Raw genomic sequence first — 27,543 nt, forward strand, 5'->3', positions numbered from 1 at the left:
GAGTTCAAGTCATTCGGTTGAGAACATGGGTTAAAGGTCAACATATTACAACGCGATTTCTGATTGGCTACAGGCACATGTTTTGTAAGAAGGTTTATATTAAGACAATTTGATTGGGTTGTGTACGGTGAACATGGTTATTTAGAAGATGGCAAGGTAGCCAGTAGAATTTAAGTTTACAACTGCATAACCGCACAATATATATTAGGCATCTGGAACTTATTTCTGCCCTTTCTGTCAAAGTAATAGGGGACTGTTACTACTAGATATAAACTAATGACACATTAGATATAGTATTTATTAAAAATTATAATGCATCTTTTTTCGATCGTCTTTCTGTTTCTATCAATGACGCGTCGTTGTTGATCTTCACTCTGAAATATGATATGAATATTGGTGAAGGATTGTACAAAAATGATACTGCAGATTTTTCAACGGGATACTCTGTGCGTTTGTCTATTTATTCTCAAATTAAAAACAAAAATGCATATTGTGTCTTTTCTATAATGAAATGTGTGTGCATCTGGAAATAAAAATAAAAATACTAAAGAAATAAAAGTATTACCACAGGTGTATTTTGATTAGGTGGAGGACATCTAAATGTCTTCTTATTAATTTTGAATTTTTATATTTATTCTAAATTCTATCATTGCGTAAGAATTTACCAACTTCACAAAAGATTATGTTCTCCTTAATCTTTGAACAAGCGATCTGTTTTCAGTGGAACACACTTGTTTCTTTTTATTTTCATGTTTAATTTAATTATCTCCCTTGTATACGTTGTCGTGTTGACACAATATTATAGTAACGTTTAAGGTCATCCTTTGTGTACATTCTTTTAAAATACTTGGTTTTTTTTTTAACTGCATATGCATGAGCACAGACGTGAAAAAAGAAAGAAAGAATGTGCAAAGACGTCTTTCGAAAAGAGGATAAAATGAAACCGTTATCAACGACAGTCTGAGTAACACCATTTGCCCTGGTCATGATTTGAAAGAACGTATTCTACATTCGAAAAGTTTAGAAATAGAATGCCAATTGTGGATTGAGGATAACGTCACTGATAATTAGTATATGAGAAACGCCAGTTGACATACATGATATTAAAGCCAGGTACTTTGAAAGAATTTGGTGTATTGCTTTAAGTTCTCGAAACTGAACATTACAGACTATCAGTAAAAATTAGCAATGTTTTTTTTATTTGCAACTAGTAACGGCTTTACAAAAAATGTAATATTGTTTTAAAACATAACGAGTTTTTTGGGAGTTTGATTTAATTTTCGAACATATTTCTTACAGAGTAGTCGCAGCTCTTTACGTTGTGAGATTCCTTGTTTTTTTCAACCCAACAAAACATTAATCGATTGTTCAACTCTGTCTCTCATGAGCTCCCGTGTTTACAAGTTATTATTCTCAGTGTTGGTGTTAAGTTGTTTTTGGCATGTTGATGGAAATAACATGTCTCCCTATCCTACTTCTTCCCAGTATCTGCTGAAAAAAGAAGTGGATCTTTATTTAAGGCAAATTTGAAGACAAATATCATTTAGATGAATAAAAAAAAACCTGAAGATATCACAGGAACATTTAAAACTCACACATCAAAGTCAACATAGACAGACAACAACAAGATAAACAAGATATATTAAGCCTAAAGACTGTTATCGTAATCCTTACCAAAACCTGTTGACGATTTATGTTGACCAGTACAGGATTTAGCTCAACTAGTGTTACTTATCATATAGATTATGATAAATTCAAATTTGCTGAACAGTATGTTCAATTTAGACATGATTTATGATAGGTAGCTTTTATTTTGATTACTTAAGAAATACTTGATGCAAGCTATACTTTATTGTAGTTTTAACATGGGCAGGCATTATATTCGTGATTATTTTTGCCCGAGCGATATTGAGGGCTGAAATAACACGAATATAATGCCTTCCCATGTTCAAACTACAATAAAGTATAGCTTGCATCAATTATTGCGATTCTGAATAGGACTATGTCCGATAAATATAAGTGTTTAAGTATAATTAGCTTTGAATTGTATTTTTTTCGGAATAAACAATAATAAGGCTAACTTCAAAACTACGTGATCACAAACGTACGCATGGTGCAACTAAAGAATCAACAAAAGGGCATCAATGTCAGGCTCTCTAAGTAACTGTTATATCTTAGGAATAGATTGCCTTAGCTGTATTTGGCAAAACATTAAGAATTTTGGTCCTCGATTCTCTTCAACCTCGCACTTTATTTGGCCTTTTAAACTTTTTGGATTCGAGCGTCAATGGTGAGTCTTTTGTAGACGAAACGCGCGTCTGGCGTAAATACATTTTTTTATTGGTATCTATGATGAGTTGATTTGCATAAATGAATTTTTTTAAATATAGTAATTTTGTTCATAAAATTCCCTTAGTGTACCAAACGTGATGACTGTTGACAGCCAAAACTTATACATTGCAAAACAGTAGCCAGTTGATGTTCATTTGATTCTGTAAGCAATTAGAAACAATCAAATTAGATTTTTGTTGATTGCTTTATGTATAAAAAGTGGTAAAAGATAAATACATGCACATTATATTTACCATATTCAAGTATGAAACATATTCATTTGCACGCAATAGGTCGATACATGTACTAATGAGGACATACTGGTACTTCTACTCAGACACGAATTATACCATACTATAACATCTGAAATTACCTACAGATATATTTTAAAAATATTATAAATATAATGTTCCATCTGAAATTACTTAATTCTTTTGATCGGTAATTTATAAAATTGACATAACTGTATGGAAAATAACGAATGAGGAACTGTGCTGACTCAAATCAAGACAAGTGACCGAGTCGTCTAAGTAGTTAGAACTGTTATCACTTGCCGGTCAACACTGAGGTCCGAACCCCACTCGTGAAGGTGCACTCGACTATAATCTTAGTTGATTAGGATTGCCAGTTTTCCTATCGAAGGTTTGTGGTGTTCGTCGGGCACTACGGCTTCCACATCCAATAAAAAAATGTCCTCCTCGAAATAGCCCAAACGGGCTGCTTAGAAGGGGCGTTTAACTACAAAATAGCAATCAATCAATCGAATAACGACTAATCACATCAGACGTCTAAATCTCTTGAATGTGACGCTGTTAATCTTGTTTTCGATCTCTAACTAATCTGTTGTTATAGATATAAGAAGATGTGATATGAGTGCAAATGAATCAACTCTCCATTCAAGTCACAATTCATAAAAGTAAATCATTATAGGTCAAAGTACGGTCTTCAACATGGCTGTGCTAACACAGAACAGCAAGTTATAGGGGGTCCCACACATTACTAGAGTTAAGCCATTCAAATGGAAAAACCAACGTTCTAATCTATATTAAAAAAACACGAGAACGAGAAAAACACCAATGAACCACAGCAAATAACTACAACTACTGAACATCTTATTACAACCTTAGGACAGGTGCATATATTTGCATTGAGTTTTAAAGATGTAATGGTACCAAACCTTACCTCAAACAATAGTGTAACATCACAACATAGAAAGACACATTATAATCAAAGGTACCAGGATTATACTCTAATACGCCAGACGGGTGTTTCGTCTACATAAGACTCATTAGCGACGCTCATATCAATATACATATAAAGCCAAACAAGCACAAATTTGAAGAGCATTTAGGAATCAAAATTAAAAAAAATGTTCCAAATACGACTAAGGTAATTTATTAATTTATTAAACAGGAAATTAATAAAAAAAAAAAATGACAACATAATTGATATTCATATTAACCCCGAAGAGCTGACTGATGGGCTGATGATACCCGCGGAGACAAAACTTCCACCAGCAGTGGCATTGACCCAATGGTGTGAATAGTTATTAAAGGTACCAGGATTGTAATTTAATACACCAGACGCGTGTTTCGTCTGCATAAGACGCATCAGTGACGCTCAGATGAATATAAAAAATATCTAATGAAATGGCCTAACTGAATCAAAAGACATACTAACACAAGTGAACATACACTGAACGAATGCATTTGATCTATGATACCATGTCAATACAAATTCCATAAAATTCAGTACAATACAGCTGTAAATTTAAGAAATAAATCATGGCAGCCGTAGATTTGTTTTCATTTAACCATGGGTTGGGCATTTATATTCGTTTATTTTACGGAATTTTCGTTTTGTGAGATTTTACCATGAAAGATAAATTGAAATGGACTGGTTAATTTATTTTGCTGAAGAACAGAGATAAATATATTGTATCTGAATCTTGGCCATCGTAAACTTGGGGTTTTGATGTCGAATATTGAGATTATCTGGCATTATCGCTATTTGGTGCATTTTTCCTTTGATCTTTTTTTTTTGTGATAATTTTTCATATCATGCTACTAGCTTGAGATGGCAAATTATCGCTAGAACTAAGGAGGCACATAACGTTGCTAACGAAATTGACATGAAATTGACAACGTTGTCATAGGTAAAAAAGAGATAACCAGATTATCAGTGGTCGTCTCCAGTCGGAAAGCTGACCCCGGTTTGACCTCATTTCTTAAAGCAGCAATGGACGTCATGTGATTACCATATATGGGCATTTTTTTACCAAAAAAAGTGAAGCCCGTTTTTTTGAATTTGTAGTTTTTTGCATGAATTAAAACTAATTAACGTTTAAGTGAACATTCTTAAGTATATAAGAAATATATTTCTAAACTGAATTATGGATTGAACTCATTTTTTCCCTCAAAATGTGTCTTCAAATTCAAGGTGTTGACGAAAAAAATGGTCACAGAAAATTAAAATCGTAATTTTTGTTCTTAACTTCTCTGGTTGCTATGCTGAATTTAAATTATGTTATGTAACATAACTTGGACTATGATATGTCAAATTTATGCCACTTGATACGCTAAGATGTGACACATCGATGCGTCGATATTTCTGACGAAGCGGGACCGACGGTAATTCACGAGATATGTCCCTTTGTTTGACACTATCATAAAAATAATCTCATTTAATATATTTTGAGACTGTTAACATGTGCAAAAAAAAATATGTGTCCCTATGTGCCATAATAGGGAAAATAATTTAATATTAATTTAATATTCCAAGAGTAATTAAATATTTAAGTTTTGGTAAGTATTTTTACTGCTGTAACCAAATTATTTTAACACAGAAATAAATTTATACTCAATTGATACAAGGGGCAGTCAAAATATTCATGAATAATGGATCAAGACAGGATTAAAATGAAAAAGAAAACAGGAGTTCTTTTTCATTACTGACACCCGGTCCTACCTTTTTCATTTAAACTTAAACCTGTTTATATATAATAATCTATACTGGTTGACAGTTGACGACACTAAGTCGTCATATTATAATGTAAATCAATTTACACAAAACAACATTTCATAAGTTTATTTGTTTTTAATAAAATTCAATTACATATAGACATAATTTCAATTTAAGATATACATGATATATTTCACTAATGAACGTTTAGGGAAAAGTAAGAAATTGTCGCATATTTAATGTATCCCTAACTGTTCTATCTTTTTCTATTATCTATAATTTAATCAGTTTTCGAAACCATCTGGACTCACATTAAAGAAGAGACATCTATTTGTACCAGGTATTTCTACACCGGATTTACATTAATGTAATTCAATAGCTTTTCAAAGTTAGTACTCACAATACAATCATATTTCTCAATGTGTCCATCTTAGGTATTTTGCTTTCTTCGAAACCAATGGAACTTTTACTGGAGTCGTGGCAGTAATGTCTTTGATCCATTCATACATCAACGAGATACGTTTACATGTAAAAATATGTATTACTAATCTTATTTAATAAGTATGTTGATGTGCATTTTTCCCTTTGTTTCATATAGGGCTCACTTTACCTTTTACTTTGAAGATAAATTACTTCTAAACAACTACTTAAACATAACTGTTAAGCAAGTTTAAATTTGATTGTAACACATTTAAGAGCATTTACAATTCATCTTCATTTATCTTCTAAATGAATCCTAATCGTTATAAAAAAATACAAACACAATACTTTTTGTATCTATAAAAAAAAAAATTGTACATTAAGAAATCAGAGTCTAAACACAATAACAATAAATAAAAGTATTGCATTGTAGACTCCTCTTTGTTTTAAAAGATACATTACATTTTATTTGAAATGTTAAAAATATGCAGTTGTTGTTAATCAATAACTTTAGAATGTGTGATACAGACATATAAATAGTTATCTTAAATAAATAAACTAGTTTCCACTGACGCACTATGTTCAAAGATTATGAAACTGTTGTTTATCAAAAGCTAAATAGGGTTAATCGATTATCTCAAAGCAAATACAGTTAACCGAATGATAAATAGTGGTAATATTGAATACAATGACAAGGCTAAATTCAATTCACAATATATATGTCAAAATGATATATAAGATTGCTCAAGCTATAAAACAACATATATCAACGTCAACATATGAATAAATAATCAGATAATTGCATATAAGACTTATTCAACTATTTCACAATCTAATTAAATCAAATCACATTTGAACCCTCACATAATATTGCGTTTGGTAATTTTGTCCAATTAGCTTGGTCGTGCATTTATTTTGTACTAGTTGTTTATTCTATATATAATGGATACCACTATAAAAGAACGAGCATTGCAGATCAAATATGTTTCTTTCCCCTTTCTATGGTAATGAACCAACCTCTATTGAGCATTTTAAATTTAATTCAAGATCATTTTCAAACTAATCATTCTGAAAATGTTTTTTCCTTTAATCATTGTAAGGGTTCGTTTTATTAACTGTTGTTTATACTTTTAACTTCCTGTTTTGGTATAAGTCTATTGAATCTATTGTCCCTTTTATATGTTTGTTCTGTTCTACAAGTATAACATTATCAATAAGTGTTGCTTTGAAAGGCACGAATGAGTGCATCAACTTCTGATATTGCTTATTGTTATTAGTCTTATGTAAAGGTTATTCACATACCTATTGAATCAAACACAAATATGCTATCAATGTTACTGGTATCGGAATGAAGAATTGTCTGTGAGGCTGGTTCTGAAATATTCTTGTACTGTTGAAAACTTTTATCAATCATACCTAACCGGGTGTCATAATCAACAAAGTATATATAACTATCCAAAACATCTATAGCAGTGTGGTGTACAAGATTATGGTCTGAAAAGATTGTTTTAACATCAGAACCATCCACATTAACTGATTTGATGTCAGCAGAGAAGTCCATCCAGTACAGTCTTTGTTCAGTCAGGTCTACAATAATATATTGAAACAATTGCTAAAAAACTTGTAATTTATTAATCAATTAACAATATATGGGTTTATCGCATTCAGTTCCATAATAAATCAATCGATTCACTGTTGTGCACTCTGCACGAATTTGTACTTAATGTTTATTTATTTTGTTATTTATTTGTTAATTTATTTATTTATGTATTTATTTATTTATTTATCTTTTTTTTTATTTATTTATCTTTTTTTTACTTATTTTTATAATTATTTATTGATTTATTTGTTATTATTTTTTGTTTATCTATTACTTTGTTTACATAATTTTTTTATTAGTTTATTGATTTAAAAAAAAACATACAACACGTTCTAAATGTAATGTCTCCGAAGCGCTTTTCTTGATTTAACTTCATCAGAAACGAACATAGCTGAATATTTAATAGACATATAGAACCGAAACAGTTGAGGAGCTACATTTTAATTAAGAATGACCTTATATTATTGTCAAAACCCTCTGAAGCCAACTTTGCTAGATGGAGTTAAAACCATAGTTTTTTTATGACTTCAAAATTGATAAACGGGCGAATTAAGTAAAGTAATCATGTGAAACGTTAGTTTAAACATCGATTCCTATCACTTTACCAATTAAACGTAAATTTTAGCAGAAAGCAGCAAGTATAAACATCACAATCAATTATCATATTTGAGGACAATTGAAATATGCGTAAACCTTACACTGATCTATAAAAATATGATCAATTATCCATAGACGTTTTGAAATAGATTATGACCTATCTTTCTAAAAGGACATAATTCCATATAGTTATATAAACCAACATATACAAAGTATTTTGATCCTGGTAAATTTTTTCAACCTGTTATCCATGGTTTACAGTGTAAAGCAATTAATAAAATCTAACAAATTATCGGATTTTTGGTGAAGTTAAAACACAAATAAACAGCTATTTACATGGATTTAAGCCATGGTTATCAGAATGTGGAATGTGGACAGTTGTCTCATTGGCAATCATACCACATCTTCTTTTTGATATTTGAAAAATATAAAGAATACCGAAAATGTTTTTAATATTTGATTGATAAATTTTTATTCAACCAAGGATAAACAAGATTTTAAACTTTTATGGGGTGGTTTTAAAATCGAGATAAGGGAAGAAGCTACAACTTAGTGAAAACGAGGTAAACAAGAGAGCGAAGGCCTAGTTTAGTAAAAAGATTTGGAGGGATACACATTATTAATAGAGAAACATGTGTCAAGTATAGAGAGACGCTCTGATAAAAATACTATTCGGAAAAAGAAATTAAAGATGTAGAAAAACATTTAAGTAAGATTTATGATGAACATACAAGAGGGGCACACATTATATATAGAGAAAAATGGATTGAGTATAAAGAAAAAAAAATAACTCGTACTTCCTTGGTCTAGAAAGGAATAGGCATTTAAAAAAAAATAAGTAAACTTGAAAGAGATGATGGGGAATTAATTTCAAATCAATAATATTTATCATATAAAATTTTAAAAACATGTCTGAATCCTTGTATAATGTAAAATTACAAAATCAAATTCAACTGAAAAATATATCAATGAAACAAAGCTAGAAAAGAAAGCAAACAAAAAGGATGGAATGATGGTAAAATTACGGTAGAGAAATGCATCTATAAAATGAAATAAATACATCTCCAGGCTTAATGGGATAACGGTAGAATTTTGTAGACAATTTTGGGATAAACTTAAATTATAAATTGTAGATGTTCTTAATACCATTGAATACCGGCTACGTTAGATAAACTTCATCATACTTTACTAATCACTTCTTAATACAAATTTTAAACTTTTGTCATATGTTCTAGATTGAAAATTAAAACAGGTACTTCTGAAAATCATCAATAAATATCAAACCAGTTATGCTAAAAATATATTTATTGGTCTTAATCTGAGAGGAATTCCAGATGTTATTGATTATACAGACACCTATAATATTCAGGGGGCAAATTTTTTTGTAGATTTCACAAAAGCATTTGATTCATTGGGATGGGATTTTATGGGACTCCAAACATTTTGGTGTTAACGAATCTTTTATTAACTTTAAATAATGTACACATATATTCAAACATGTTTACGAACAATGGGTAGGTATCAGAAACTTTCAAAAATTTCACGTGAAATATTTGGCTGTTGAAATTATGCCCCAGAAATTAAGGAATATTACAAATGTAATAGGAATAAATGTAAAACTAGATGGGGAAAGTCATAGTATTAAAATTTAACAACTAGCAGACGACACAACACTTTGTTGAAAGCACAAACACGATCTTCTTAATTTAAGGAACGATATTTCAGATGATAAAATGTCGTTATCGGAAATTTACAATATACACAAATTAAACTTCTAAAACAAACTGGATCGCAGAATTTCGTAAACTAAATATATCGATCCAAGAAGAGCGGATTAGAGGTGTTAAAAATTTTTTTTTGTCAACACTACAATGCTCTTCAACTTTGTACTTGTTTGGCTTTATAACTATGTGTATATGAGCGTCACTGATGAGTCGTATGTAGACGAAACGCGCGTCTGGCGTACTAAATTATAATCCTGGTACTTTTGATAACTGATAACAATGTAAAAAATATACATATTGCAGTTACATATGGTTGCATTTTGTATTTAGCAACATTTTTCGGACTAATGGGGCCTTAGTGCTTTTATTTGGCCTTTTTATATTTTTGTTTCGATCTCACTAATTTGCCTTTTGTAGACAAAGTGCGCATCTGGTTCAAAATTCAAACTTCTAATCTATGAATATGTTATAAACAACCACTGTGCAAATGCCATCACTGGTGTGGTTCCTCATATATGTTTCACCAGACAAGTATTCCGCAATTCAGCTGTTTTCACATAGATTGTTATTGACATGGACATTGTTATAAATAACCTTTGGATTTTCTACCCCAGGAATATTCAATCTTATCTGTATTTAACAAGACCTTTTGAAATATGGGGTCCTCAATGCCCTTAAAACTTCGTGATTTATTTAGCCTGTTTACCTTTCGATTCAAACGCCACTTATGTGTCTTTTGTATACGACAAGTTCGTTTGGTGTACAATATTTTAAGCCTGGTATCTTTGAAATGTTAATTTACATCAACTTGCAGTTTGTATATATATTAATTTGAAAATTTTAGCAACTCGCAATAATTAGATTTTAAAAAGACGTTCTTACTAGTAAAATAAATTAAAACAAATTAATACATAGCTGTAGGAATAATGTTGCAAGTATCCCGCTTACAATTTATCCAAACGTGACCTGAGAGCTATTGTTTGGTAATTATGCCAACTTTATCTTTATCTTGATTTTAAAGAAGAATAAGGTTAATCATTGTTAATTCTGTTCGCGTTATTTCTATTTACAAAAGTTGCTTACATATATTGGTTTACAAAATTTGTTGGTTTGAATGCATTAATTTTTCAAAACTTGATGATAAATAAAACTCCCTGGAATAAATCATTCAAACAATAAAAAGGTAAATTCGTTTCGTTTAAATTGGTATGATTCGCAGGCTTTAATCAGTACGTTTTGTTTGTTTTATGATGCGAAGATCCCCAATAATTGTCAGACAATTGTTGACATTATCATTTTTTTTTAACTTTCCAGGTTGTTGCAGAAGTTTACCAGATCTTGACATTGAAAAAGAATAAACATATAGCACGTGGAAAGAGTGACAGACATGTGGATTGAAACAACCAAGATATGTTTTTTAATATTTTCCATGCGTTTCTATTCGTTAAATAAAATATTTCTTTAGAGTTGTTAAATGATTTGTTGTAATACATTTGTTTAATTAAGAATCTGTTATTTCTATTTGCCTTCAAAAAAAGTGTGTTGACATTCTTTGATCACAGGTTTTCCCTCGCACTTGCGCTGTGTGGTGGCATAAGTTTCAACGAGAGTATCCTCCCATACTGAGAAATATCGGCGAATTAGTGTCTGGCACTTTAATGAAGATTCGGATAATATTAAGATTTGAATTCTTTTAGAGTTAAACTTAGCCATTTAAGTATATGAATCATGTTAAGTTTTTTTTCTATTTTCAATTTGAAGATTCACATGACTTTAACTTTATATGGATATAGTTATCATTGACACAATACATTTGTGCTCAATAGCCGTCAGTTAACATGGTTTTTGACTCTGAATTTCGCTTAAATTTACAAAGCGATGTTTAAAGATTTGTTATACTAACTGATGGACACATGAAAGACAGCACGCAAAAAAAAAAGGGACACAGGAACTAGATGATTCCTATAAACACCAAAGTAATAAATGTTGAACAGACAATCTATAATCCTGAAAACACTACACTGAAAAGTACAAAGACTACCTAGCACGGATGGTGATTAAAGTTACTCAGGGAGGGTATAAATGGGTTCAGTTGGTCACCTCATATGATCAGTATATTAATAGTAGCAGATTGCATACGAAAGAGTAAATTGAAGGTCAACGGGAATATGGGCTTAACTTATGCTGGGGTCACACATTCACGATTTTTACTACCGTTCTTGACAGGACCATTCCCGATTAAAATTTATTAAAAGTCAATTCAAAAAATTCAAACTTTAAATAAAATTTGTAAAACAAATAATTTGATCACGACAACAATCAAATAGTGTTCATGAAGCGTCGATATTCAACCGTGTTTAAGCGAATATGTCCCGATCATCCCGTTCTGAATCCGATTCTAATCCCATTTGTATTTTTCACCAGGTAAAATTCGACCGAGTCTGTCACGACTACGTCCGGACTCTACCGAATGTAATCCGACAGAGATTAGACAGTGACCAGACAGTGAACCGACGCTGACGGAAGTTATCCGTTCGAAAACTGTCGGCATATTCGAGATGATCATGTACTGTCGGAATGCAATCCTAAAACGATCCGCTCTATTGCATTGCACACGGCTTTGTCTGGTCTCAGTCGTATTGTATTCTGTAATTGTAGGGACTCTGACGTGGGTATCATTGACGAATTTCGTATTAATAACGGGTCTGTTTCGGAACGGTTTCGGCAAAAACGGTTCGCAATCGACAAGATCTGGATGCAATCTGGACTCAATCGGCAGTAAACAGCTATGAAAAATTACTTCCAGATCATTCCCGTTCCACAGGACACCGTCCAGAATACACAAAACATTGTTCGGAATTCGATCCGATACAGCAGAATCTGTCACAACATCAGACAGTGACCAGACAGTGAACCGACGCTGACGGAAGTTATCCGTTCTAAAACTGTCGGCATATTCGGGATGATCATGTACTGTCGGAATGCAATCCTAAAACGATCCGCTCTATTACATTGCACACGGCTTTGTCTGGTCTCAGTCGTATTGTATTCTGTAATTGTAGGGACTCTGACGTGGGTATCACTGACGAATTTCGTATTAATAACGGGACTGTTTCGGAACGGTTTCGGCAAAAACGGTTCGCAATCGACAAGATCCTTTACATGGATGAGTTGTAAAGGTGAGAAGGGTTGTTAATATACACTGTAGAACAATATTTAGTATTCTGTCTGCTGTTTAGTTAATCTTTACATTGTTTAATTCATTTACAATTGCAAATATGTTTAATTTGTATGTTTCAGTTTTATATTAAAAGGTTCTTCCAAATATATACATATAAGCATAAAAGAGGCACGTACGAGGCCTGTGGTCTCATATCTTTAATATTTTAAAAGTGGTTTGCACATTTGTTTACATAAATAAAAAAATAAAAATATATGTATATATGTATATTAATAACGGGTGGATGGAAGACAGAAAAGAGAGAAACAAACCTATCCGAACTTGTACATCTACATTAATTTGAACACAAGACAATTATTCATGACACATACCTATATCCATACAGTAAGTCTGAATGGTAAAGTTTGCAATCTTACTTATATCAGTGAAATCGAATCTGGACTTAAATATTCCTATACTGGGGTATCCTATATACATCCATCTGAAATATAATATATTTCTTATAACGGGTTATCTGTGTGTGTGTGTGTGTGCATGTTATTTATTACCTGACATAATCTAGTACTTATGAAATGATTTGTAAAACAAAAACAAGGGATGTACTTTGTCAGTTTGTGCATTTTGTTCTGAAATTGTTTAGGCACAATAATCATTACTTATCAATAATGTGTCAAAATTGTAGGAATTATTTTACGATAGCAATACAGAAACATATGAGAACTGATATCATATTGAAAAACCAAGGGCAATTGCATAAATACTTGTGTTTAACTGTTCGAACTGTATTTAATTGCGAAATATACAAACAAGATACTCGCTTGGTCAATAGCCACAAATGCTATCTTTGTAAACAGCAAACAAATCAAATAAAAAAAGAATTGTAAATACTTCTGAATAGCGAAATAAAATATTTTGACAAGGTAAGCATATCCTATTAAACATACACCTTTCAAATTCAAACTCAATTAACACACGGAAAAGGAAACAATTAGTCAAACAACTTTTGTCATATTTCTATACTTGTAAGATCAATGAACTGGAACACATATTTCTCTCATGCATCTACTTATAGGAGCAATAGGTGAAAAAAAAAGAAAAAAAGAGATAAAACCATACAATCAATTATCAATTGCAATTAGTCCTATATAGAAAGACCAATGATAATCGATCGAAAGGATAAGGAAAAAAAATCAGTATAACGACCAATAGTCTGCATTACAGTATTTGATATCTTGCAAATGTATCATGTATCGCTGAAAGTATCATACAACTTATGAATGTGTTTGTATAAAAAGGTAAATTATGCACTGTTTTAACAGTTGTATTTACATTTCTGATTTTTACAAAGATTATAAATTAATATGAACGAAACATGCTTTATATTGATTTTAAATTCATATAATTTATTTATAAAAAATAACGCACTAATGGATTAGTAAAACGCATGAGGAAAAAATATCCCAAGATAGTACAAAATTCAACTACAGAAAAATAGACAACGAGCAATATCACACATGACACAAAAAAACGACGCTACAGATTCAGCATCTCGGCAAAATCAAAAGGGGTAGAACTCAGATTAGTGATAAGGTAAAACTATGCATTTTTTATTGGTTGCGACTGTCATGTTTGCAAATGAAAGGTCGCATTCAGTTACCTTCGACATTACATGTTCCCGTTTCATACAAATTTACGTAAGACAATTTTACGACTACTTGCATATGTAATACCTGTTTATAATATCCAGTCGTATCATAAACGCGTTGTTTACATCTGTGGATACAACAACTATGTTTGTTCCGTCTGTTTTGCATCTAAAAAGTTTGTTATCCAAATCATTAACCCAGTAGACATGATCATTTTTGGGATCAATAGCCACACCTACTGGACTCGATGAATTCACAAAATGTTGTAATGTTATGCTTTTGGACGGATATGGAAATCTAGAAAAGACATTAAAAGTAATGTAAGGCACTAAAGATGGTTCTTTTTATCATAATATCCTACCTTGCCGGATTGAGATATATGTAACAAAATCAATACAGATGTCTCCCTACACGAAATGATGTATTTTAAAGTTTACTTGTAAAAGCAATTACAGTGTTCATGAAAAATATATCTTAAATTACAGCCATAATAGACAGTTTATTTTCAAATTCACGCCAAATATATCTTCTTTTAATAAATAGGAATTGTAAAATACTCCGTATAAATGTAAAGTCAAGTACGGGTTTGGTTTTGTCTTCTTCTTTTTTTTATTTGAGTAATAATATATTTTTTAAGAAAACTTGATTTTGCGAGAAGATTAAAGAAAATATAATTAGGTTATTGTTTTTTTTTTGCAATATGACACAAGCTAAAGATTTTTGTATGTTGTAATAAAAAAGATCAATTCACATTTGAAAAAAAAAACATATGGTAACCTCAAAGTATCTCTAATTTTGACCACGAAAACATGCAAATATGGATGCCCTTGTACGGAATATTGTTTTATTAATTTTCAAGTATAATTGAACATGTTGAACATTGAAAATAATCAATAATGAAGCATCTTTCAATGTTCTATTTAATCCAATGTCGAGGAAAAGAATTTGTCAAATTTGGTACATATTTAACTAACTAGTTTCATACGACGATGTATGATATATTGCTTACATTCTCTTTTCGTCCATCTAAAATATTTATAATGTTTCATTTGATATAAGCATGCAAATCAATGCAGGAAAATATATATTTTTTCCAGATGTTTCGTCTTATTGAAAGTTGAACGGATAAGCAATGCACCCTTCTTCGATCATTAAATTTCAATATACTGTGGATGGCACAAGCAAACTCATATTTCATCAGTTATTTTCGTCATGTAATGATCCAGTTCAAATACACTAGATGCGCAGAACAGTGTGTTGTATGTGACGGATGTCAGTAATATTAGTATAAAAAAAAACACAAACAAACCTTGTCTATACATCGCACGACATTTCAGTTTCAACATTTTTTTGTTATATTATGATTTCCCAAACTATATAAACTGTATAAAAGGTGTTCTTTGTAATCTCATGTGTAACAGTGAAATGAAACCTTAATGTACAATACATTGCTTTTATTTTACTGCAAAAAATAAAACAAACAAAATATCCCCTTATAGAACAATTTTATCTTATTTTCTAGAAATTGAAAAGTAGATAATAATCTAACTTGAACATTTTCAAAATTGTATGTCCAATTGTTTACTAATTCATCATAGTGTTATTTTGAATTAAAATTGCGAATACTGCTCATGTGAGCATGTCTTATTTAAATGTTAACCATCATATTAAAATAACATTAACGTTACTATATTCTTAATGATATTAAAACAATGAATGGATAAAAAGTCTACATAATGAACATTTAGAATTTAATAAACATCTCTGCGTCCCGTGTATAATTCGAAGGGTAATTTACGTTTATTCTCCACTTTATTGAGATTCTAGATACTAGATTATAACCGATAGTCTTAAACATGTTTAGGTAACTGTAAATGAAAACAAAAATGGAAAATTTTCACAATGTTCAAATGAAGAAATAAATTCGACAAATCGTAACCTTTGATTTTTAATATTTTTAAATCAAGGTATAGTTAAAGCATAGTTGAAATCTTGAAATATTCAGAGGTCTTTTTTTGGATATTTTGTTTATAGCAATGTGCGTTATGACATACTTACACTTCTATTTTCTTGAAGTAAAAAAAAATGTTAGGTATGCAATCAATATACAAAAGTAAACTTACCGCACAATATCAAAGAAAGCAGTTCTGGTAAAATAAACGTATCTGTTTTCGTTATCGTAGTCTATAGAATGCACAACAGTTCCTCCATGCCCAACAAGCACACTCACATTGGCCTGGTCAACATCAAATTCCAAAATTGACTGTGAACTTGGAAACAGAATTTTACTACGTAGAGCTGAAAATAACATTGTTCAAATGTTAACCAACCTATTAATTAAATAAATTAACACGACGCTATCAGTTGTACAAATCATCTAATATGTATTGATCTATGTAGTTCTTTAAACAGTTCAAATGCCAGAAGATGTACAGCTCTGCTGGCAAATAAACAAATATTACAATTTTTAAAATGTATGTCAAGAAAAGGGATATTTGGGGATGGCGACTTGACGTTTGATTATTCATTCAGAAATAACAATTATTTGAGAATGGATTTAACATCATTACCTGGATTAAGTCATAGTCTCTATTATCTAGTGATTATTAAAGTGAAACTGATCATATATATATACTTTTTAAAATGAATGTTTTCATTGTAAACGTTAAAACAATCAAAACAGAATAAACGCAATTATTTAATGACATGCATCATTTTTAACCGGATTTTTGTGACAAAAATGTCGGATATTGATTTGGGGATGTACGGCGGGCGGCCGGGCGGCCGGGCGGTCGGTCGGGCGGGCGGGCGACAATCAAATGTTGTCCGTGCATTAACTCATGAACCGTTCAACCAAAGCTTTTAAAATTTTAATATGTTATTACTGACAACTATACGAAGGTCAAGTTCAATAATGGCGATTTTGACTTTTACCGTTCAGGAGTTATGGTTCTTGAAAGGCGGCAATCAAATGTTGTCCGTGCATTAACTCATGAACCGTTCAACCAAAGCTTTTAAAATTTTAATATGTTATTACTGACAACTGTACGGAGGTCAAGTTCAATAATGGCGATTTTGACTTTTACCGTTCAGGAGTTATGGTTCTTGAAAGATTGAAAAATGGAGTTTTCAGTCATGTCCGTGCATTTACTCATGAACTGTTCTACCAAAGCTTCCCAAATTTTAATATGTTGTTACTGATGACAGAATGGAGGTCAAGTTCAATAATGACGATTTTGATTTTTACCGTTCAGGAGTTATGGTTCTTGAAAGATTGAAAAATGGAGTTTCCAGTCGTGTCCGTGCATTTATGCATGAACTGTTCTACAAAAGCTTTCCGAAATTTTAACATGCTGTTACTGATGACAAATGGAGGTCAAGTTCAATAATGACGATTTTGACTTTTACCGTTCAGGAGTTATGGTTCTTGAAAGATTGAAAAATGGTGTTTCCCGTCGTGTCCGTGCATTTTCTCATGAACCATTCAACCAAAGCTTTTGAAATTTTAATATGTTGTTACTGATGACAAAATAGAGGTCAAGTTCCATAATGTCGATTTTGACTTTTACTGATCAGGAGTTATGGTTCTTGAAAGATCGTAAAATGGCGTTTCCATTTACGTTGTTGCATTTACTCATGAACCATTCAATCTAAGCTTTTCAAATATCATTATTTCAAAATGTTGATACTGATGACAAAATGGAGGTCAAATTTGATATTGATGATTTTCACTTTCACCATTCATCAGTAATGGTTCTTGTGATATTGCCAGGACACAAATAAATGTAAATAAATCCGGTTTGCTGTCGTTGTGACAGCCTCTTGTTTTAAAGTTACACAGTAATGTTACAGGGCAAAAATTCTAAATCAAAAGTTACTATTCTACGGAACAAATGAGAAAAAAACTATTTAGTTTATTTATTGGTTTTTTTAACTATTTTCAAATGAGCGTCACTGATGAGTCTTGTGTAGACGAAACGCTCGTCTGGCATATTAAATTATAACTATTTACACCACTGGGACGATGCCACTGCTGGGTGACGTTTCAACCCCAAAGGTACCAACAGTCCAGTGGCCAGGTGTTGACATAAATATCAATTAAATGGTCATTTTTATAAATTTCCTGTTGACAAAACATTATTTTTTTTCAAAAAACTAAGGATTGTCTTGTCCCAGGAATAGATTACTTTAGCCGTATTTGGCACAATTTTTTGGAACAGTAAACATGGTAAATGCAATTCAATTTTTTTTTTTTAAGATGACAATAGGTTTTTATTCAAAAACAAGTAGTTCCATGTACATGGTCACATGTATGAACAAGTGTCAAATGTATCAGCTTCATTTTCCGGGTACATTACATAAATATTAAAAAAAATTAAAAAAAATGTATGCACGCTATCGGTCATATCATTGTGTTACCTCTCTTTTTCAAAAAACAATATACCAACCAGAAGAACACAAAATTGGAGCAAGTGATCTTCGCAGTTAAGATAAATAAAAAAAAACAACGATTGGCATCGAGTTAAACAGAGCTCCGGGGATACATTGTGTAGGTGTGCATCTCATTCATGCCCGATAATACGATAAACAACATCCCATTAAATTGATTGAGTATCTGTGAGGAAGTGTCTATCGTAAAAAAAAACCAGCAAAAACAACAACAACAGAACGAAGTATTACTACAAAATTGTCAACAGTTGACCATATTGAATTTGTAACATGGATTACATATTTAGACACATGAAAAATAGTGGCATGGAATACATATTTAGGCACATGCAAAATTGTGACACTTTTGCAAACAACATGTTACTGTAGGCTTATAAATCAATATTGCCATCACGAGCCTAGTTATTAAGTTTGAATTACGATACAAAAATGCACATTATCTAATACATTTCAATTCACTTGCATTCCGCAGCTGAAACATGATAGCGTATTAAACATACAACTGTACGCTAAATCTAATTTGAACGTCCTTGATTCTTTTGTCATGATGTTATTTAACATAAACAACAGATGAGACAGATGAGTTGGACACCTATTGTTACAAACCAGTTTTTTAATGGACTTTAACTGACATAAAAATGTTCAGCATACCGTGTAAAATTTTTATTTTTTGAATACCATTTTTGTATATTACACTTAGTAACATACATTTAAATGACATTCAATGATACAATGAAAATGTGTATTATTCGCGTTATATTGTTTTGGAATAATGTCTTGTTATCATTTACTATATTTTATTTCATTTCATGGAGGAAAAGGAAAAATTGCCCTTTCACGTGGAATTATATCATATTTTCATTGAATCAAACAAATATATATCTCATGACTCATTATTAAAGAAAAAACAAAACCACAATAATTAACACTGTGAAACATGCAATCTGATTAAAATTCAAAACTATCGTTACCAGCTTACTCGTATGATCGGTATGTTTTGTAACCTTTCAAAGAATGATGAACCGTCCTTGCTAACTAAGTCAATCAGTGATTACAATTACGCTGGTTTAACTGATAATCGTAACTGGAATTACGACGATCCCAATATGGTGACAGACGAAGTAGGTAAAATTGTTCAGTCGATTTTCTCAAATGTAGCCGGTTCTCAAGGCTACTAGGGTTTTTGATTATCCATAACCTTGAATTTGATTTATAACGGTGCAGTATAATTGTCTAAAAGCATAGACAATTGCCGTCGAATAATTCGGGATGATAATTGTACTTGAAAGAAAGGATAATCGTAATTCCGATAGTCAAAAATGAGAAAATAATCTTAATTCTGGTAGATACAAATGAGAATATAATCGTAACTTGATAATATTATATTGATATTGACATTAAAAACGACTCTGATATCATATGATGAAAGTATGACATTTCTTTTTGTGCATATATGATTAATAGTTTTAATGTAAACAGATAATCACTAGTATATCATAAAATTGGAAGCTTCCGGAAATTTGGAAATGGGGAAATAAGAACTATGTTTAAATACAGAGAACTCCATGACTAGTAATATCCAAAATTATGGCAATGAGAGAAAAGGCAACTCTAAAGGGAATTACGAGATATGTCAGTAATTGTCGGGCGAAACGCGCGTGTCAGTATATATTAGATTAGTGATTAACTATATAACAAAAGAAGATGTTGTATGATTGCCAATGAGACAACTCTCAAACAAAAGACCAATTGACACATAAATTATCAAGTATTGGCTACCGTACGGCATTCAACAAGAGAGCCAATACCGCGTAGTCATCTATAAAAGGCCCTGAAATGACACACGTAAAACAATTTCAAAACTGTTAAAAATGAAAATAATGTTCATTTCGCGCATAATTTTAGTATACACGTTCAGTTGATAGCAACCATCCCATTTCCCATTCTCGAAATTTCTGGACCCATTCTTGAATATAAACAAAAAAAGACTCAAAACTGGCTGCCAACTTATAATAAATGAGGCATGTATAGGACACGGGGGAGGGGTTGGTTTCACTTCTGGTGTGCTGCTGTAATATTCTCATTCATATAGTGTCGAAAACTAAAATAAGATCAATGTTATGACTTATATATTTATATAAGAAATAACCAACAGCAACCCCCGTGGTAAAGTGTATTTTTGGATAGGGAAGATTGATTTGACCTTTTTTTATTGATTATGCCGATTGGATATATGCGATGTTTTTGGCCAAAACATATGGCATATTAAATTGTGGTATACGGGACTTTTATTAGGAGCAATACAGAGCAATGAATTGAGACGATTACATTTTTTTATATAGATTATTGGTAATATACAACACCCCCTCAACCCTATACGCACAAACACCATTTATACTTTGAAAATGTGATGCATACTGTTTTCAGTTTTAATCAATATATATAAGTTACTTTGTCCTGGTATCGAACCTGTACATTGCTTCACTTTTTATTCCATTTTGCATGAATGCTATCAGTTCTTGTCCATTCGTTTTTGTTTTGTCATTTGATTTTGCCATGTGATTATGGACTTTCCGATAAGATTTTCCTCTAAGTTCAGTATTTTTGTGATTTTACTTTTAACTGTACACAAACAAATTTCATTGAAAAGTTGGAAGTTGATACCCGGTATACGAAGATGTGGTATAAGTGTCAATGAGACAACTCTCCATCAAAGTCACAATTTATAAAAGTAAACCATTATAGGTCAAAGTACGGTCTTCAACATAGAGCCTTGGTTCTCACTGAACAGAGAGCTATAAAGGGCCCCTAAAACATACTAGTGTAAAACCATCAAACGGGAAAACCAACGGTTTAATCTATATAAAAAGCAAGAAACGAGAAACCCTTATGAACCATAGCAACAAACGACAACAACTGAACACCATATTCCTGACTTAGGACAGATTCAAACAATCGCAGCGGGTTTAAGACACATTTCGTCCTCATATCTTGACTTACATCTAGAAATTGACAATGAGGGTCGGTTGAAAACAAAACTTTACGACAAAAGAGATGATTTCAGCTTTCCAATTGTGAACTTTCCATTTCGAAGTAGCAACATTCGAGCAACACCTGCATACGAGTATATATCTCCCAACTGATACGATATTCCCGTGCTTGCATTTCCTATCATGATTTTCTTGATAGAGTGCTGCTGCTCAAAAGGAAGCTATTAAACCAAGAGTTCCAAATGGTGAAGTTGAAATCATCCCTTCGTAAATTTTACGGACCCTATCTAGAGTTGGTTGACCGTTATGGAATAACCGTTTCACAAATGATACAGCCCGTAACAGAGAAGTGATCGAATTGATGTTTCTTTACCGTCAAAATTAGCTACGTGATCGACAAACTTAATTAAGTAGTGACCGAACTATTGGTACTTTAACGTTAAAAAGATTGACAATGCTGACAAACTTTCATGTGTCGATAATCAAGTTTAATACCGATAATATTGAAAATAATTCTAATAATATGAAACAAAATATGTCCATGCACCATTTCGATTGGGCGAAAAGTAGTCATTTCTTCAAAGTCAGAACAGAAAAAAAGATTTATGGAAGGACGTCGTTATAGTATTATTTTATTTACAATTTTACCCAAAACTAAAAGAAATATACTGGTAAACAATTAAAAAGGTGTTTGATAGGAATGAATTCCTTTATTTTTTCGGACTACTACCGTATGTGTGATGGATTTGAATTCAATCAATAACTTTGAAATGTTTTCTCATGTGTATACACAAAAGGGAGGACTGGTATTTGTACTTCTGTTAGAATATGTCTTCGTCTGTTTCACATGCCAAACTATTTTCTAGTACAGTTTAAACGGGAACATTTTGTTGAGATTTTTTTTAATATGACAATATGTGTTCTAAGCGACACGTAAAATGTATATGAAGGTCATACATTTTGTTGTTGAATGAAATTAAATCTTTAACTTCTAATGGGTGCCGTAGGAGGTCGACCGGACTTTTTAGGGAGGATTTCTTGGCATGCAGTAAAAAAAAATTCTCCAAAATATACCATGGCCAGGACCTGACAGTTTTTAGCAGTGTACAAATGAAAATCGTCCTGAAAATTGCGTTTGCTGTCATTTTGAGGGATCATGCAACATTTCACCTGTTACCCACATAATCAACATAGGTTCTCAATTACTAAAAAAAGTTCTAAAAGATAATTTCAAATCAGAGTAAACATATTAACTTCCTTATATCCAGTCGAATTTGTCTATAGGTTACATAAAGCTGGTTCTTAAAACGTTTGTATCAGGGAAAACATTTTCTTTGACTTTTAAAACATGTAGGGGAACGGATTTCTTACTCATTCACATATAATATTTCGTATTTCTGAATTTTTGTTCGATAACGTAAATTATACGACTTTTTTTATGACTACGTGAACTTGTGCCATTTATTTTGGCTGGTCTTTAGGACTACAATTTACAATTGTGCAGTGAACTTATACATAACCTTATAATTCTGTTTGGAAACAAAAATAAATTCCCAATAAATAAATATACATGTATGAATATACATGTATTATATGTCGTGTACATGATTGGATTTTGTAGATATAACTACCGCACAGAAAAAGTATCATGGATTTCGAGGCTGTCATATTCAAGGTTTTGAATTCTACCCTTGTTGAAAACCTTTGGAGACCTCTACAGTTCCTTAAAACATCAATTATTTTTTTGTAAATTGAGTGCCGTCTCCCTGAACATGCTAACACTTAAGTCGTATCTTTTCAATTTCATATTGTTTTCCCTGTTTGTCTCTGTTGTCTTGATTGTTGGAACGATTAGTGGTATCTAACAATTTTTATGAAAACTTTCTAAGAATTATGAATATTTCTTCTCTGTCAGATATGGATCATTACCAATGATAAAATGAAATGCCGTACATCACATCTTATAGAGGTTTAGATTTCAAATATTCAATAACTTAAGATATAGAGTAATTTTGTCTTCAACATTTCAAATGTTAAAGGGTACATTTGTATTTTTTACTTTGATTTGAAGGAAATTTACATTCTAGATTATGTATTTTTGTTTCCGTAAGTTCGAAAGTATTTGATCATTTCAACTCCTTTGTATTTCATAATATGTGTCATGAACAAAGACATATGTGCGATTGAATAATGATTTCCTCGTAACAAATGATAGAAATTTCGGAGATCCCGTATTTGATCCGTTACCGTTAAAATGAAAATGCCAATGACAGAGATTGATTATAAAAATATTTTACTGTGTTAAAAAAACTTCGACTTAAACAATGAAAACTTACACGTTGGACATGAAATATTTTGTCCATGAAGAAAATTAAATTATGTCACTTCTGAAATAAGTTTGTCGATAACGTAACTTATTCTGATGGTATAGAAACGCGAATTCGATCACTACTCTGTTACGGGCTGTACGTCGTATTTACAATCCCCTTCCCTTTCATGAATGTGACCTACCGAATTAGACTATTTACCGGATTTGTTATAACATAAGCAACACGACGGGTGCCACATGTGGAGTAGGATCTGCTTACCCTTCCGGAGCACCTGAGATCATCCCTAGTTTTTTTGCTGGGGTTCGTGTTGTTTATTCTTTAGTTTTATATGTTGTGTTGTGTGTGCTGTTGTTTGTTTGTCCTTTTCATTTTTAGCCATGGCGTTGTCAGTTTGTTTTAGATTTATGAGTTTGACTGTCCCTTTTGGTATCTTTCGTCCGTCCTTTACTATTTTGCCCTAACTATTATCCGATAATGAAATTACGATTATGAAACAAGAAAAATGCCATCGAGTTACGACTATTATCCCGATTTTTTCGACGGCAATTTTCTAAGCGCTAAGACAATTATAGTGCACCGTTACGATTCAAATCTGACGGTAATAGTAGAGAAACCTTGCAGCTGAGTTACTCTGAAAAATATGACTGAAGAGATTTTACCTATTTCTGCAATCACCATATTTGGATCGACGTAATTCCAGTTACGATTATCAGTGTAACACCAGTAAATTAGTCAAGTGAAGGCCAAGTATAAACCTACATTCATTAACTCAAGCCATGCCTGCATATAGACGTTAATCAACATAAAGTAAACAAGGGCATATCATATAGATGAATATTTATTCAAATTATTCTGCTAGGGTTTAACAACAAGATGTATGCTTTAAAGGTAGATATTTTCCAATAAAAAAGGGGCGTATGCCTTCTAGTTCCTCCTGATTCCTTCACTGCATAAGTTAGCAGAAACATTCTGCGATCACAAAGAATCTATAAAAGGAACCATATGAAGACTTACGAATTGGTGCGTAAGAAAACGACCTCAAATATGAGATAAATGACTGTTATATAAATAATAATATTGTTACAATCAATAAGAAAGTGATGTTGTACTCAGAACCGTCTTGATAATAGACGGACATGTTGTATTCAAAGGTGACTTTGATACAATGTTGTTGGTTTTTTGTAATTGTTATTTGTTATTCCGTTGTATTTTTTTTTCACACGTAGATACAAATTGTCAGAAGTGACTGTTTTTGTTTTAATTCTTCATTGAACTATCATTTACTTGTGAGAATCAATTGTGCTACCTTCAATTTGCAAATATTGTTTAGAAAGATGTGGGCTATTTTTACAAAATATTGATCAGTTCAAGGTAACATATTGGTTTCTTGCAGGTAATAATTGTTGAATCATTTAGATGAAGAACGGGTGCACCAATATAATGACGTCACAACAATGTAATTAGCTAGATGATATGTGGAAATCTTAACATTACTATATAAATCAAAGTTACAATTAAAGGACACTCAAATCAAAACTTTCACACTCATGTATATTCTGATCAATTTTGGTGCTCATCAATTACATCTTCATGTGCATGTTGAGAGTGCCATAAGTTCAACAAATAGTTTATCAAAGAGTCTCTCATATTCAGGAAAAGTAAAGACGACGAATGGAATGCTTCTCTAAAATTTTGGTAGCGAAGGTCATTTATTGAAGGTAAACGGCTTGAACCTTAATCAATTTTTGAAGTAAAGAAACACAAACAATTGAACATACCAAACGCAAAAGGTACGTGCAAACATTTATACACGGTATCTGTAATATCATCGGTTCCCTCTCCTATTTGAAGGACAATATAACCTGTATGAAGATAGAAGTTTGAGCAGTGTACCGTTGCATTTCTTTTGTCAAAAGCAAAAAAGAAAACAATAGCAGACCAATCCAAAACAAAATCTCAGGTGTGGAGGGAACGAAAAACAAGAAATACTGTTCAATGTGATTAACATCTACTAGTATTTTAACATATCGAACGAAACAAAATCGGGTAAAATTAAACAAGGATTGACATTGAGTGGATTCAAAATGAAAAATGAATTGTATAGGCAATCAATTGATATGCATATATGGATACATCGCCGACCATACGATAAACAATTATAAAGTATCAACGAACAAAGGTCATATTTGCTAGGATAATTAAATTGAATGTAAAAAAATGAAAAATGTGATAAGTTGACTATAAGACATGTCAGAATGTTAAATAAAACTACTTTTTGTCTAAGTTTAATTTTAAAGCGTTGATTTTTACATCCAAATTAGGCCAAGATAATGGATTTTGTCCAAATTTGACAAAATTGGACGAATTTTAACCAATTTTAGGACCAGAAAACATGGAACGCAGGTATCGACAAACTAAATATTCCAGGTGACATGTCATTTGTCTTTACAAACATTATTTTACTATATCTGGTGTCGACGTATGCACTCTATATTGCCTGTACAATAATTGATTGAAATTTACCCATTGTTACTGATTTATCCGAGGAAAATCAAAGAAAGTACTTGTGAAGTCATAAACAAAACATAAGAATGTAAATTTTCAACAAAAGTACTTATTTCATATCTAGTCACTGTATTACCAAGATTCATTGTGATATTCGTCAAGAATTCCTAATTTGAAATTTAAGCTAAAAAAAGGGGCCATTTTTGGACTATACCGAACATACCCTAAATGTTACAAGCTGAGTTCAAGTTTAAAGTTAAAAGCTTAGTTAAATTGTATATTACAATACAACCAGAATATTGTTTTGTGTGTATACATTTTTTTAATATATATACTTACATTCCGCAGCTGACAAATTATAAAATATTAAATTCACGCTGAACCACAGTCGAACTTCCATGATTTTATATTTTAAAGTTATCAGTTTACATAGAAAATGGAAGTATATGACACCTGTTATTGAAAAGAAAAACCGTCATTTAACAATTTGTAATATGTTGGGAACACTGCCGTATAAGGATATGCTTAAAATAGCTTATGTCATCGATATTGTTTATTTATGTACGACGCAATTTAATTTACCTGGGTTTTTAACCAATGCATCAAGGAAAATTACGTGTACATGGTGTATACAGTCAACCTAGGGCATGTGTTGTTTACTAAAATATTCAGCGGGATACACAATTTCGCTAAGTTTTTCATCTTTCGTATTATTCATAGTCCAGGATAAAATTGTTCAATCTATGCTCGACTCTGAAATAGTTACGTAGAAACGAGTGACTGTTCAAATTTCCAAAAGAGAGCCCAAA

The 27,543-nt window shown here is 31.6% G+C and overlaps 1 protein-coding gene across 2 annotated transcripts; it reads right to left on the reverse strand.

Annotated features, from left to right (window-relative positions):
- Positions 1–284: 284 nt before the first annotated feature.
- On the reverse strand, positions 285–27,207 carry LOC139482057 (protein cueball-like). 2 transcript variants are annotated; one of them, XM_071265701.1, is made up of 8 exons: positions 27,074–27,207; positions 16,584–16,758; positions 14,545–14,757; positions 13,186–13,295; positions 5,693–7,299; positions 2,586–2,704; positions 1,298–1,491; positions 285–374 (listed from the first exon to the last, which is right to left on the reverse strand). In XM_071265701.1, exons 1-5 carry the CDS (start codon positions 27,132–27,134, stop codon positions 7,007–7,009), a joined length of 852 nt encoding a protein of 283 aa, XP_071121802.1. In that variant the 5' UTR covers positions 27,135–27,207; the 3' UTR covers positions 285–374; positions 1,298–1,491; positions 2,586–2,704; positions 5,693–7,006. The 2 variants fall into 2 exon arrangements, with proteins under 2 accessions (XP_071121802.1, XP_071121803.1); XM_071265702.1 differs by lacking the exon at positions 2,586–2,704.
- Between the last annotated feature and the right edge of the window lie 336 nt (positions 27,208–27,543).

The sequence above is a fragment of the Mytilus edulis genome, chromosome 7, assembly GCF_963676685.1.
Source record: "Mytilus edulis chromosome 7, xbMytEdul2.2, whole genome shotgun sequence".
Taxonomy (NCBI): Eukaryota; Metazoa; Mollusca; class Bivalvia; order Mytilida; family Mytilidae; genus Mytilus; species Mytilus edulis.

What these genes read in the sequence shown, in the direction of transcription:
- LOC139482057 (XM_071265702.1), bottom strand. Translation starts at nt 27,134, where the DNA reads ATGGAAGTTCGACTGTGGTTCAGCGTGAATTTAATATTTTATAATTTG. An exon ending in CGACTGGATATTATAAACAG is followed by an intron (nt 13,296 to 14,544) that starts GTATTACATATG and finishes ATTATATTTCAG; the next exon opens with ATGGATGTATATAGGATACC. An exon ending in GACTTACTGTATGGATATAG is followed by an intron (nt 7,300 to 13,185) that starts GTATGTGTCATG and finishes ATATTATTGTAG; the next exon opens with ACCTGACTGAACAAAGACTG.